General features: G+C 53.3%; 1 protein-coding gene across 12 annotated transcripts in view; it reads right to left on the bottom strand.

Annotated features, from left to right (window-relative positions):
• Window positions 1-195: 195 nt before the first annotated feature.
• Window positions 196-14,144, bottom strand: part of MFSD13A (major facilitator superfamily domain containing 13A) — a 23,470-nt gene continuing 9,521 nt past the window's right edge. For 2 of the 12 annotated variants that reach the window (XM_067024799.1, XM_059054119.2), the window contains 7 exons: window positions 7,021-7,263; window positions 6,506-6,588; window positions 5,192-5,318; window positions 4,499-4,595; window positions 3,762-3,933; window positions 3,493-3,686; window positions 196-1,853 (listed from right to left, as the gene is read on the bottom strand). In XM_067024799.1, coding sequence (XP_066880900.1) covers window positions 1,591-1,853; window positions 3,493-3,686; window positions 3,762-3,933; window positions 4,499-4,595; window positions 5,192-5,318; window positions 6,506-6,588; window positions 7,021-7,188 — 1,104 coding nt within the window. In that variant the 5' untranslated portion in view covers window positions 7,189-7,263 and the 3' untranslated portion in view covers window positions 196-1,590. Of the gene's footprint in view, window positions 1,854-3,492; window positions 3,934-4,498; window positions 4,596-5,191; window positions 5,319-5,467; window positions 5,921-6,364; window positions 6,589-7,020; window positions 7,264-9,462; window positions 9,772-12,461; window positions 12,603-14,144 lie in introns of those variants that run through there. The other 10 variants (XM_067024795.1, XM_067024794.1, XM_067024792.1 and 7 more) reach the window with 10 other exon arrangements.

The raw sequence follows: 14,144 nt of genomic DNA on the forward strand, positions 1-14,144 counted from the left end.
GATGCAGAGAAGATGGTGTTCACAACGAAGCCCAAAGACCAGGTCAGGAATGAGGGTCCCAGGACTGTGCACATGCCCAAGCCCATGGATGAGGCTCCACTCCAAATGAGGGGGCCAGCTCTTCACATCTCTGAAGTCAGAAGCTTATTAAAATACTGTTACTGGGGCCCACGCGCAAATATTCTGATTAATCAGTTCTCCATTTTAAACCTGTATACTTGAGGGCGGCGGAGAGCAGGTTTTCCAGGCACTTTACAAATGTTAATCCATTTGATTCTCCCAACAACCATACGAAGTGCAAGTATGTTTGTTATTCCTTATATCATTTCCCAAAGCTCTGCCCTTTGTTAGCTAGAATTTGAACCCAGGCAATATAGCCCTAGGGCCTACATTCTTAACCGCTGTGCACACCCTCAAATAACCATTGGCCTAGAGCAGTGGTTCACAATCAAAGTCAGTTTCGCCCCTTAGAACACACTTGGCAATGCCTGGAGATGTTTGGTCATCATAACTGGAGGGAGATGCTACTGACATCTAGTAGGCAGAGGCCAGGGATGCTGCTAAACATCCACAACAAAGAACAACCCAGCCCTAAATGTCTGTAGTGCCAAGGCCGAGAAACGCTGACCTCAAGCAGAGGTTCTCAGTCCCAGCTGCACAGTAAAATCACCACAGAGCTTTCCAAAACCCGTGCCAGGCGGTACCCAGACCCACGAAATCAGAATCTTGGGGAACTCAGACACCAGCATCTTTGCAAGTTCCCCAGCGACTCCAAGGTTAAGGACCTCTAGCCTAGAAGCGGCCACTCCTCCTTGCCCACCATGTCCAGCAGTGGTACATGGGAAACGCACTGGGGCTACGACCGCAGGCCTGAAAGCTGTTTTGATCCCAAGGGCCCATGCAGCCATGGGCCTGCTGGCTCTCCCTGCTACCTCAGTGACTCTGATGTGGGTGGCCCCCCCACTCATCTCTGAAAATGCTCTCAGGCTGCTCTTATTAAGTAAGGAATCCTGTTCCCCAACCCACCACTCCCACACACAGCACAGACCTCAGGAGTGGGAATAGAAATGACCGACTTCGAGCAGTCTGTCATGAAATGAACCTCGCTGAGAGGCCAGCTGGGGGCGCAGGCGCCCTGCAGCAGCTAGGGCGTGCTACTCCACGCAGAGCTGAGGCAGAGTTCTGAGAGAAGCCACCGCAAGGGGCAGGTGTGACTCAGTCAGCTTCCTCTGACTGGGCCAAAGTGGTTTCCGAGCCCACGTATGGCGCCAGACCCAGCCAGGTAGCGGGATAGGCCTCTGTGCCCACAGCAACCCCACGTGACCACAGGGCGGGCCCCCTCCCTTCGTGATCCTCTTCTTCCTCCTGCCGCATAGGAGGAAGTGGGTCCCTAAGCACAAACGCCCCAACCCTTGCCCAAGCTGGGCCCGACAGCCAAGCAGGAACTTAGACCTCAGTGACGCTCCCCGCGCAGCCCCAGGAGCTCCCACTCCGCCATCTGTCCTCCAGGCTGCACCCCAGGAAGGCGGAAGAGGCTGGCCGCCGAGGGCTGTAGGTAGTGTCCTCAGCAGGGTGGCCTTGCCGCTCCCCTCACACCGTCTTAACGTCCAGGGTTTGGGCCCGTGACAGGTTCTGACGCTGCGCTTTGACCGCGTGCAGGCGTCTCCCATACAGCGTGAACTGGGACCAGGTGAACAGCTGCAGCAGAGCACAGGTGATGGGCACCAGCACCAGTAGGTAGAAGCAGCCCTGGCGGAGCGTCGGGGCCTGTGGTGGGGGTGGAGCCGGGGGCTCTGGCCAGGGCTGGGCACTCCCCACAGGCGTCAGTGCGGGCTGCTGGAAGAGATCATGACCTAGGATGAGAGAGTCCGCAGAAAGAACAGGTCAGCCCTGGTCTCCTCCACAGTCCACGGTGCCGCATCTCACAAGCCACAGGCCCATGTCCAAATGGCAACTCTTGATTCCTCCCCCAGACTTGCTTCTCCCCTGTTCTTCTCTTCTTGGGGATGGCGGTGCCAATAACCTCGAAGTCTTCCTAGATTCCTCAGTTAATTTCACCACTCCCCAGCAGCCAATCCTTCACTTCCCCCAACTCCAAAACACAGGCCAAAACAAACACTTCTTTTCAGCCCCGGGCCCCACCTGCTCCAAGCCTCCATCGCCTGTGCCACAGCCTCCCTACAGCCCATCCTCCGTGCAGCAGTCAGAGCGAACTTTAAAGCGTGTAAATCAGATGAGGCCACTCCCCTACCTAAAAGCCACCCAAGGGCTTCCCTGGTGGTACAGTGGTTGAGAGTCCGCCTGCTAATGCAGGGGACACGGGTTCGTGCCCCGGTCTGGGAGGATCCCGCATGCCGCGGAGCGGCTAGGCCCGTGAGCCACGGCCGCTGAGCCTGCGCGTCCGGAGCCTGTGCTCCGCAACGGGAGAGGCCACAACAGTGAGAGGCCCGCATACCGCAAAAAAAGAAAAAAAGGAAAAAAAAGCCACCCAATAGCTGCACTGAGAATAAAATCCAAACCCTGCCCAGATCTACAGAGCCCTCTTCACTTTTCCAGCCTCATCTCCAAACCACTATTTTTTAAAAATAAATTTATTTCTTTATTTATTTTTGCTGCGTTGGGTCTTCGTTGTTGTGTGTGGGCTTTCTCTAGTTGCAGCGAGACAGGGCTACTCTTTGTTGCGGTACACGGGCTTCTCACTGCAGTGGCTTCTCTTTTTGCAGAGCACGGGCTCTAGGCACGCCGGTTTTAGTAGTTGTGGCACGTGGGCCCAGTAGTTGTGACTCACGGCTCTAGAGCGCAGGCTCAGTAGTTGTGGCACGGGGGCTTAGTTGCTCAGTGGCATGTGGGATCTTCCCAGACCAGGGCTCGAACCCGTGTCCCCTGCATTGGCAGATGGATTCTTAACCACTGCACCACCAGGGAAGTCTGCCAACCCACTCTTGATAACTTGGGCCCACTTCCAGTTCTCTCTGTCTGGGATTTGCTGAGATCTTTCTAGACCGAATCCTCGCCATTCAGTTCACATCCTAGGTGTCACCTCCTCAGAGAGAGCTTCCCGGACCACGCTAAGCAGCTTCTCAGTCACACTGGCTAGCTTTACCAACGTACTCATCACTACCTATTTGGCTGTTTATTGCCGACCCTACCCCCACCCCCTGACTAGAATATAAGCTCCACGATGGCAAAGACCTTGTCTGTCTGATTTTGTTATCTCCCTCCCTAGAGGCACCTAGAGCAGCACCTGGCAGAGAAGGTATTCCATACATATTTGTTGAATGAATGAATGAAAGAATGTAACCCAGTTCCTCTACCCACATGCAGAGAGCCAGAGGAGGGGTGGCAGCCAGAGGCGGCCCAGACCCAGTCTCTGTTGGCTGGTTGCCATTCTCTGCCTCAATGGACCCAGATCCCAGGCTGATCAGCTGCTACACCAGGTAAGCTGTGCTCCCTGGAGCCTCCAGAGCCCCGTGCCAGCCCCTGGGCTCTCACCTGTGTAGAAGCACAGCAGCCAGGTGCCCAGCAGCGGGGCGAAGGTCTGGCCTGGCTTGGTCACCAAGGCCACCATGCCAAAGAGAAGCGCTGAGGCCGCCTGCTTGCGGTGGTTCAGCACCAGGTCCTCGTCCACCAGGTCAGTGACCACCAAGGTCAACAGCTTACAGGTGCCCTCAGTGAAGACACGGTTGCTGCCGGCGGAGAGAGAGCAAACAAAAATGAAGGGGTGGGACAGAGGTGTGGGGATGAAGGAGGGCAGGGCATACCTGGCAATGAAGAGGCAGAGCAGGCCGGGGCGGTCAGGGCCAGCGCACAGCATGAGCAGGCTCAGGCCCAGCTTGAGCAGGAAGAGCCCACGCACCACAGCGTAGACGCCCCAGCGCCGGCACAGGGGCAGGAAGTAGAGATTGTTGAGATGCGGAGCGACATAGGAGATGCCTAGGGAAGGGGGTGCGGCCTCGTCAGGGGGCACTGCCACAACCTCCACAACTGCCCGCGGTTAGCCATCGGAATCGGAGTTTGCACTGATCCAACACTAATGAGGTTCAGGCTCCGTGCTAAGAGCGTCACACCCTTTTATTTAGTCCTCACGACACTTAAAGGTAAGTACTATTATTATTCCTACTTTACAGAGACATGGAGGCCCAAAGAGATGAAATAAAACACACCCAAGGCCACACAGTGAATAAGCACAGTCAACACACACCCAGGCCTGTCAGGACAGCAGTCCTCCCTGTGAACCAGCCACTGTGCTGCTTCACCTCTGCGTGTCACCGCCACCCAGAGGACCACCATGAGGGCAGTCCTACCCCCTCGAACCCACAGAGGCTCCCTCCCTCCCTCTGGAAAACAGAGCCGGGGGGCTGGAGGTGCAACCCCAGCACAGATTCTGCCCTCTGCCACCTGGGCCCCACAGCTGGGGAGGCGGCTGTGCCTACAGCCAGGCTAGGGGTTCTGGGGTGCAAGCCTTTGTCCTTCTGGCCTGCCCGAGGCACCCACTCACCCAACAGGAAGGAGCCTGTGGAGAGGGAGATGTGGTCTGACAACAGATGCTCCAGGAAGAGGGGGAAGAAGTTGCTGTTGAAGTGGCAGTGAAAGACCTGCAACCAACAGGGACAGTGAGGAGGCCGGGAACAGGGCAAAAGCCAATACGTGGAGAAGCAGGAGCAAGGGCGGCCTCTCCCCCATGTCCCTCAACATGGAACGTGCCAGAACAAAACCTAAAACCAAATTCCTATGCTTATTGAATTTTGCTAAAAGTTAGAAGGAATGATAAAATTGTCATTAGAACAATTAAAAGCTTTTTCTCTTGTAAAACCTATCAATGCTAAAACAAGCTTAATGACACAAAAACAATCTATTTCTAAATTTGGTTGGCTTACATACTACATACGTTTTAGGTGTGGCATGTAGTGTTTTAAAAGTCCCCAAAGGGGCACCTCTTTTTCATATCCTTTGCTTTGCCGGTGAGGACATGGCTGCCCCAAGAGACTGAGACAAGCCTAAGATGACGCAGAGAGCTAGGAGCTCAGATGCTGCTAGAATCCAGGTATCTAACAACCCAACTTACGCTCCTGCCATTGAATGGCCCAGCCATTCTCAGGTGAGGCCAGAACTGATTTCCCAGCTTCTGAGGAGCCTGTTCCCTTGAGTGAGGCATTCGTAGCCATCCTGGGTGGAGGCACTGCTCCCGTACCTGCACCAGGTCCATGCCCACGAACCACAGGAAGTTCCGGTGGCGGGCCAGCTGCCGGAGGTACTGGCCCAAGGTGACGCTGCCCACCTCCTCGCCGCCCAGAAGCAGCTCTTCTTCTTCACACAGGCTACGGGGCAGAGGGGAGTCAAGAACAGCCTAGGCTGGGCCAGAGCCATCTCCCACCCGGCAGCCATCCACCAGCCAGGGGACCCAGCATGGCAGTCACACCCAGCAGAGTGCTGGCGGGACCCTGGAGAGCCGGAGCTGGCCACTCACCCGCCATCCACAGCCAGGGTTGGGCACCCCGGTTCCCTGCTGGCCGCCTCCACCCGCCACCTCAGCAGCCGTGTGGCCCCCACAAAGCCCAGGCCAGAGCCAGCAGCCAGGGCTAGGCAGAAGGCGCGGAAGGAAGAGAAGTCTTCTTTGTTCCAGAAGGCGTAGGAGGCAAAGACAGACAGGGAGCCAGCCGCACTGAAGAGGGAGCAGTAGAAGTTGAGGTGGGTGCGTTCATGGGCTGAGAGGGCCAGGTCAGCCAGCAAGGCATGATGGTGCAGGTCCACGAGTGTCAGGAAGCCATCGTAGAGGCACAGGCACAGCAAGAACTGCAGGCCAGCTGGGGCCCAGGGCACCCAGAATGCCAGGAATGACAGCGCCAGCAGCGGCCCATGCCAGCCCAGTGCCCGCACCCGTGCTAGCACCACGGCCCTCGAGGAAAGCCTGGCACCTGACCTGCCAGGGAGAGGGGTGCTGTTGGAAGATGCCCCTGCAGCCTTGGCAGGCCCCAGTTCCCACTGCCCGGGGCCCAGAGGAGGGAACAACAGAGGCCCAGAGGATGGGACTCACACCAGGGTGGTCCCACTGAGCCCTGAGTTCAACCCCTGATTTAGGAAGCACAACTCACCAGTGGGTACACTCTCCCCTCTGCTCTCTTACCAGCCTGCCAGGGCTGATGGCCAAAGGGTGGTGGGATACCCATTTCTCAAGCTTGGGGGCAGTGATGGGCCCAAGCAGGAATGGGCTAAAGAAATCTGCCAGAAGCAGCAGAGAGTGTTTGCTGCACGGAGCCCTGTCCTGAGGGCCTGATAAGCCAAGCGGGGGTAAATTTCTCCCCGAGGTGAGCAAGGCAGCAGCCAGTCAAGGCCACTTCTTCAAACTGGACAGAGCCTGCCTGACCTTGGGAAAGGAGGAAGCCTGGACAACAGCTGAAAATGGTCTCCCTTTCTTTCCCCACCCCAAACACAGGCAGGGGTCCTCCAGCTCTGGGGAGGGGTAGCTGGGACAGAAACAGTTCTGAGCCATCCTCGGGAAACAAACCGGGGCTGGGAGCTGAGGAACTGACGGTCACTCAGCCAGCCGAAGAGGGGGTCATTGAGGCTGTTCCAGAGGAGAAACACCGTCTGTGGGCAGAGGGGAAATGGGCAGGTGGGCTCCAGGCAGCCTCCTCTCCAGGGCTTTCTCCATCCCAGCCTGCTCGCCACCTCTCAAAGATGACCCCAGCTTTCCTTCCTGCAAACCTTTGCTCAGGTCAGTCCCTCTGTTATAACCCATAGCGACTGTCCCATCAAACTCCCACCCATCCAGGGCCCAGCTGATAAATATATGTGAATATATTATAAATGTGCATACATAGAACAGTGCCTGGCTCACAAGACAGAGGCCAGGAGAGCTGGTGTAATCCTCACTAAGAAGTCATAAAGGCCTCCAGCTCCAGCTTTTCTTGCTGAATCTCGGTGGGCAACCCGGCTTGCCCCAAGCTCCTGGCTGGGCAGGATCCAGCCCTGCCATCTGCCTGGCTCCCAACCTGGCTGGCTGCCCCAGCTCTGGCCTACCTCTCCGACCCAGAAGGCAGCTTTGTTGATCTTGTACACTGAGACAAAGGTGTCCACGTAGTAAAGCAGGAACACGTTGTGCAGGACAGAGATGAAGAGGGCCAGGGAGCCATAGACCACGGCCGTGGGCAGGCCCAGCAGCCAGGCCCAGAGCCCACCCAGCCCCATGGTGGCCAGCCCAGCCTCAGCTCCAGGAGTACTGAGGAGCGCTCATGGCCACGGGCAGTCTGGCCATCCTTGTCCCTGGGGAAGAAGAAGCCAGTTAGCTGCAGGGATCAGAGCCATCTGATCTAACCCCAGACCTCTGAGTCATCTCACTGGGAGAAAGTCTGTACGTAAAACAAAACTGGGGAATCATCAATGATGTCCAGCTAAAACAATGCAGCACTAGATACCACTACTGGAGAGTAACCCAAGGAAACTGATAAAGGCGTAGGAAGAGAAGGCAGACAGCCAGCAAGTGCTGAGCCAGGTCGCGTGCTAGAGCGCTGTGCTCAGTATCTTCTTTCATCCATATTTTACTCAACCTTAACGGTCCAGACATGACAACCCTGGTCTTGGGCACACACTGTGCCTACAGTGGCACCTCGGGCAAGCTACTTAACCCCAGCCTCAGTTTTCTCTTCTGTAAAAAGGAAAAGTGGACAATCATGGCTACTCAGAGGAATGTAAGGATTAAATGAGGTAACTCACAGAAAGTGCTCAATAAATGGATGTTAGTGGTCTCATTATCATCTTTATAAAATCCCTACAAAGTTTACAGCACTATTACAATATTATAGGAGAGCAACCCCAAGCTCAGAGATGTTAAGTAATTTGCCCAGTGTCGCACAGCAAAAAAGTAGCAGATTTGAACCCTGACCTGTCTGGCTCCAAAGCCTTTTCTGCCACTTGACCTCCCAAATTGGGTTCCTATGGGCTGCTGGGTAGAATGGAGAAACCTGCTGTGATGGCAGGTTCCATAGGGATATACAAGTGATAAGATATGATAAGAGCCCACAACTGCTCATGCACTTTGATTCCGGAAATTCCACCTCAAGGAACAAACCCCAAGGGAACATGTACAGAGCTGTTCATGGCAGCAACATTTATAAACAGCCAAAAGCTGGACACAGCCCAGGAACACAACAAAGGGACTGGCTCAACAGTCCCGATGCTCTCCACAAAGGCCAACTACGTGGGCAACCTCAACACAGGGGAGAGAAACTCAAGAACATGTTACATGAAAAGAGAGAACAAAGGACAGCACAAGTGCCTGCTCCCAACCAGGCCGACTCGTGCATGGAGACCAGCAGGCTAGACTGACCATGGATGGAAAAGCAAATAAAAGTCAGATTTTTATTAAAGCAGCGCTTCTCATACTGTAATGTGCTTCCAAGTCAGCAGGGGGCTTTGTTAAAATGCAGATTTTGCCTCCATATGTGTGGGGAGGAATCTGAGATTCTGCATTTCTAACAGGCTCCCAGGGGGCACCCATGCTGCTGGTCCATGACCACACTTTAAGCAGCCAGGCATTAAGTCTATCTGTCTTTTATTTTAGATTCAAAGCTGTTGTTCTCTTTTCAGAAAAATAATCTCATGTGTGCTTGTCTGACCCCCAGAGGGAAGCTATGGGGGCTTCCTTCTCTCAAACTCCCTGTTCTGAGTTGAATGTGCCCAAAAGAAATAAGTTCAAGTCCTAACCCCCAGTATCTGTGAGTGCAACCTTATTTGGTAATAGGATCTTTGCAGATGTAGCCAAGTTAAGATGAGGTCATCCTGAGTTAGGGTGGGCCCTAATCCAATGACTGGTATCCTTATAAGGAGAGGGAAATTTGGACACAGAGACAAACACACACAAAGGGAAGACAGCCACGTGAAGATGCAGGCAGAAATTTGAGTGCTGCATCTACAAGCCAAAGAACACTAAGGATTGCAGGCAACCACCAGAAGCTAGGAAGAGGCAAGGAAGGATTCTTTCCTAGAGCCTCCCTCCAGAGGGCACATGACCCCGCTGATGCCTTGATGTTGGATTTCTACCCTACAGGAACTGTGAGGTTGCCTTAAGCCACTCAGTTTGTGGCAATTTGTTACGACAGCCCTAAAACTTATATACCTCCTCAGAGGCTTTCTCTTTGAGTCCTCGTGACCCAAGCCTACCCACGGGCTTCATTTACATGTCCACATGCTTGCACGCACACATGCAGAACAGAAACTTCTGTTTCCCCATCAGAGTCAGGCCCTGGAGTACCGATTTCAGCCCCAGTCCAAATGTGGTGACCCCCCAGGCCCTGTTCTTGCCCCATGAGCAACCATGGCTCCCCTCCCCTGCCCAGCCTTCAAGGGCCTCTGTAGTCTGGCCTCTCCCCGCCAGTCCAGCCGAGACTCCCGTGGACCTTCAAGCCGCCATCTCCTCTGGCCAGGCCTTTGCTTTTTTTTTTTTAAATTTACTTATTTATTTACCCATTTTTGGCTGCATTGGGTCTTCGTTGCTGCGCACAGGCTTTCTCTGGTTTTGGCGAGCGGGGGCCACTCTTCATTGTGGTGTGTGGACTTCTCATTGTGGTGGCTTCTCTTGTTGCGGAGCACGGGCTCTAGGCGCGAGGACTTCAGTAGTTGTGGCATGAGGGCTCAGTAGTTGTAGCTCATAGGCTCTAGAGCGCAGGCTCAGTAGTTGTGGCACACGGGCTTAGTTGCTCCACAGCATGTGGGATCTTCCCGGACCAGGGCTTGAACCCATCTCCCTTGCATTGGCAGGCGGATTCTTAACCACTGAGCCACCAAGGAAGCCCCCAGGCCTTTGTTCTTGATGGTGCCTCCTACCAGAAGCACCCTCCTCATGTCTTCATCTCCATCTCACCCATCCCTCAGGAGCCAGCACCATGTCGAGGAGACTTTCTCCAACTCCTCAGCCCTCACTGGTGCCTCCTGCCCCTGCACAGCACATTCCCACCTGCCCGCACTCCAGCCTGACTGTGGGGTTCTCCAGCGCAGGGCCTGTGTCTTCACCCTCTCTCTCCCTCTCTGGACTCAGCCACTCTTGCTATAGGAGTGATTGGTAAGAAAGAGGCTCTGCGGGGAGAATAAGGATGGTATCTCATGGGGGTCTCTCTCAGGCTCATTGGAAGCTGAGTGGCAATTCACTCAAGAGATCGGTATGCAGCCCCCCATCCCCTGTGCCAAACTTGTGCCAGCCCATGCCTAGTGGTGGAGCACTGAGAGAAGAAGGAGTGGCCAAAACTACCTGAAAGCAGCTGCTAAGTCTGTGAGAATCTCTCCCAGGCCATAATGATCCCACCTTGTCCCAGAGCCGGAGGATATCCAGGTGGCCTCTCCCTGGGACCTTTGAGCCCCTGAAGAAACATTTGGTGGGAAATACTTTTTTTTTCACAGCTTTATTGAGGTACAACTGACATATAATAATTAATCTGCATATTGGGGAGTCCCCTGGTGGCCTAGTGGTTAGGATTCTGGGCTCTTACTGCCATGGCCTGGGTTCAATCCCTGGTTGGGGAACTGAGATCCTGCAAGCTGCACTGTGTGGCCAAAAGAAAAAAAGGAAAAAAAAAGACCTCCGCCCCCAAATAACAATAATCTGCACATATTCAAAGTGTACAGTCTGATCAGTTTTGGCATAGGTATGCCTGTGAAACTGTCACCACAACTGAGATCAGGAACATATCCATCACCCTGAAAGTTTCCTTGGCACTTTCCGAGTAACATAGTGGAAAGAAGACACAACTGGAGGTCTCCAAAGTCCCAATTTAGCAAATTTAGCAATTTGCTAAACCTCTCCATGCCTGTTTCCTGATCTGCACGATGGGGCCAGCCTTCCTAAGGCTAGGGTTAGCGGTCCATGAGAAAATACTCTAACGCAATGAGCACAGGAAGTGCAGCGAGCACCCAAACTTCAGAGATTACTACTGTCGAGCCTCCCAGACCCTCCATACCCACCACGCAAGGATGGGGTGGGCTAATCTAAAGGTACTTTGGGGCTGTAAAGCACCACGTACACCTCTGCTGCTACCCTTAACCCAGGTCACCTCCTCTGATTCCCCAGGGCCTTTCAGAACTCCCCTCCCTCACCTCGAAAGCCTTTGTCCAAAGGGAGTGAAACCTCCTGGCACCCCTACCCAGATGTCCAATGGCCTGCCCTGGTTACTGGAGAAGGTGGACCCTACAGGCAAGGTCCCCAGCCTCCAGCAGCTGGTTCCCTGCACCCACGCTGGGACAACAGTAGAAGAAAACCTCAAAGTGCGGTGAGATGGAAAAAGTATGACTTTTGGCATCAGAATGGCCTGGGTTTAAACCTCAACTGAACTTTCTGCTAACTGGAACTGCAGGCAAGGTCTGAGCTTGTCTGAACCTTGGTTTCCTCACCTGTAAAATGGGAGTAACAATGCCTATCTTTATAGGAATGCAGGCAGGATTAAACTATGTCTAGGAAGCCCAGAGCACCGACAGAAAAGTGCTCAGAAACTGGCATTTCCTTGGGCTCACTTATAACACATCAGGGTAGGAGCAGGGGAATATGCTGGTAATCAGGCCCGTTCTGTGGTAGGGGAGTTTGAGAGAAAAATCAAGTCACAAGGGGGAAAGTCAGAAGAGGACGGCCTGCAAGGAGCACGGGCCCAGATGATGTTCAGGAGTATCAGAGACAGACCACTACCATGGACCAAATCTAGAGGCAAAGCAACCTGTCCAGGTAAGCCTCTGCCCGGGAAAGAAAGCTGGGGGAGGAGTATGCAGGGTCACTCCAGATTCCACTCCTCCATCAGGAACTGCTGCCTCTAACAGCCCTCCCCACCCCGACTCCACCCCCACAGAGAACAGCCCTGCCTCTCAGGGGAGGAAGGCTTGGGGCCCACAGCGGCCTACTTGCATAATCTGGCTGAGATACCCTGTAACATGCAACCAACTCCACCCTCACCTTGGCACCTAGCAGGAGAGTCTGCTGGTGGCCCCAAAGCCCATCCCCCATGCTCCCCGCTGGTATGGTCCCAGTTGTGTGGCCTTGGGCCAGCCACTCCCTCTCCCTAGGCCTCAGTCTCCTCATCTATAAAGTGGGGATGACAATGCCAACCTCTTAGATTGCTGTAGGGCTGAAATGCAAAAGATATATAAAGCACCAAGCCTAGTGCCTGGCACTTAGAAGACCCTCAATAAAATGTAGCTATTCACGGGCTTCCCTGGTGGCACAGTGGTTAAGAATCCACCTGCTAATGCAGGAGACACGGGTTCGAGCCCTGGTCCGGGAAGATCCCACATGCCGCAGAGCAACTAAGCCCGTGTGCCACGACTGAGCCTGCGCTCTCGAGCCCGTGCTCCACAAGAAGAGAAGCCACGACAATGAGAATCCCGCTCACCGCGACGAAGAGCAGCCCCGGCTCACCACAACTAGAGAAAGCCCACGTGCAGCAACGAAGACCCAACACAGCTAAAAATAAAATTTTTAAATGTACCTATTCTTCTTCTTTTCATGTCTCTGAAGTTTGGCTTTATGATCTTTAAAGAGTTGCAGTCAGTGTCCCCTTCTGCCAAATCCATGACTGAAGTTGTCTTCTCAGCACACAACATTGATGCTTCTCACTGCTTGGTATATCCTGCCATCCATCAAATTCTTTTTAAAATGCCACCTCCAACCTTTGTTCATGTTGTTCCTTCCACCTAAAACACCCTAGATGTAACTACATACCATTTCTCAGACATATAGGATATGCCTGGTTTTTACACCTATCATCATGAATCCTTACAACTCTTGTTACTATTTCCATCCTCATCTTATAAGTGAAGAAACCAAGGCTCTGAAGGTTAAATAGCTGGCCCCAAATCACAAAGCTATTAAGTGCTAGAACCAAAATTCAAAACAGGTGCTTCTGACTAAAAAAAAACCTCAGCATTTCTCACATCACTAGGCCCACACTGCCACCACAATTGTATCAAATCCTGCTAATTCAAGCAAGGCCCAGTTCAGGGGCACATACCTTCCCAAGGACACCAAGTCAAGTGTTCTTTCCCCTTTTCAGGTCCCTTGGCTCTGCATCAGGATCCAAATGTCTCCCTAACCCTCCTCCAGCCCCCAAGCTCCTTATAGCCAGGGCCAGGTCAGACTTGCCCCTGATTTGGACTGCCAGCTTCCACCAGGCTCCTTCACCACACAGTAAGTGCTCAATTAATACCTGCTGGGTCAGTTTGCCCCTAAAAGGCCAATATGGACATCCCCAGCCCAACGGGAGAGCAGCAGCCATAGGAGGAGTGTCCTCCCCAGATCCCACTGTGCCCCTCAGCTCTGCATTCTGCTTGGCTGTGGGAGTCTGGAAGAGGCAACCTGGGGAAACCTGATGTGAAACACGGACAGCAAGGCAACAGGTGAGGCAACAAAGAGGAACAGTGATAACAAAATGTAACATGTATTAAGCTTTCACCCGTGTGCTAAGGAAAATTGATACAATATGGGAAGAGAGCTCAGAGCAAAGCAACACCAGATCAGGAAGGGCTTTGGAAACCACACACAAGATCCTATCCTGAGGACAATAGGATGGGGTGCACTGGGAGTGGCCAGGTGACAGAATCAGATGTTTAGAAGGAGCCCCCATTATCATGTAAAAACTCTCCCCTCCTCACCCCATCAGGCTTCCAGGAGATAAAGAACCAGAAAATGATAGAAACAGTAGCAGCTCCCTGATTTCTGAACCAGCCTGTGGTGAGTAGGGGGCTGATGAATTTGGTAGAGGAAACCAAGAATGATAGACTGGGCCCCTGGGGTGACGGGCTTCAGAAAGAGGGTGGGTGTTAGCTTCTGATTCCCTTCAGAAGGACTAGAGACTGTATGAGAAGCTATTTAGTATGGAGGGAAAAAAATCTACTAATAAGCATAATTTGGAGTTGGGAGCCCTAGGTCAAGTTTGAACCTTGTCACTAACTAGCTCGCTGGGTTTATTCCTACCTCTGCAAAGCGGGAGAAAATTCCATTCCCTGACTGTCCCAGGGGTATCAAATTAATTTGAAAGGTATTATACCCTACTCAAATATTAGGTGTGTCCTTTTTTCAAAAAGCAGGTGACCTCTGAATTGTCTTGTGTTTCCTCTTTCACACCCCCTTTGTCTCCCTGCTCAGTCTCCCCACAGCAGGACCAGCCCTGGCA

Source organism: Kogia breviceps, chromosome 2 (genome assembly GCF_026419965.1).
Source record: "Kogia breviceps isolate mKogBre1 chromosome 2, mKogBre1 haplotype 1, whole genome shotgun sequence".
Classification (NCBI taxonomy): Eukaryota; Metazoa; Chordata; class Mammalia; order Artiodactyla; family Physeteridae; genus Kogia; species Kogia breviceps.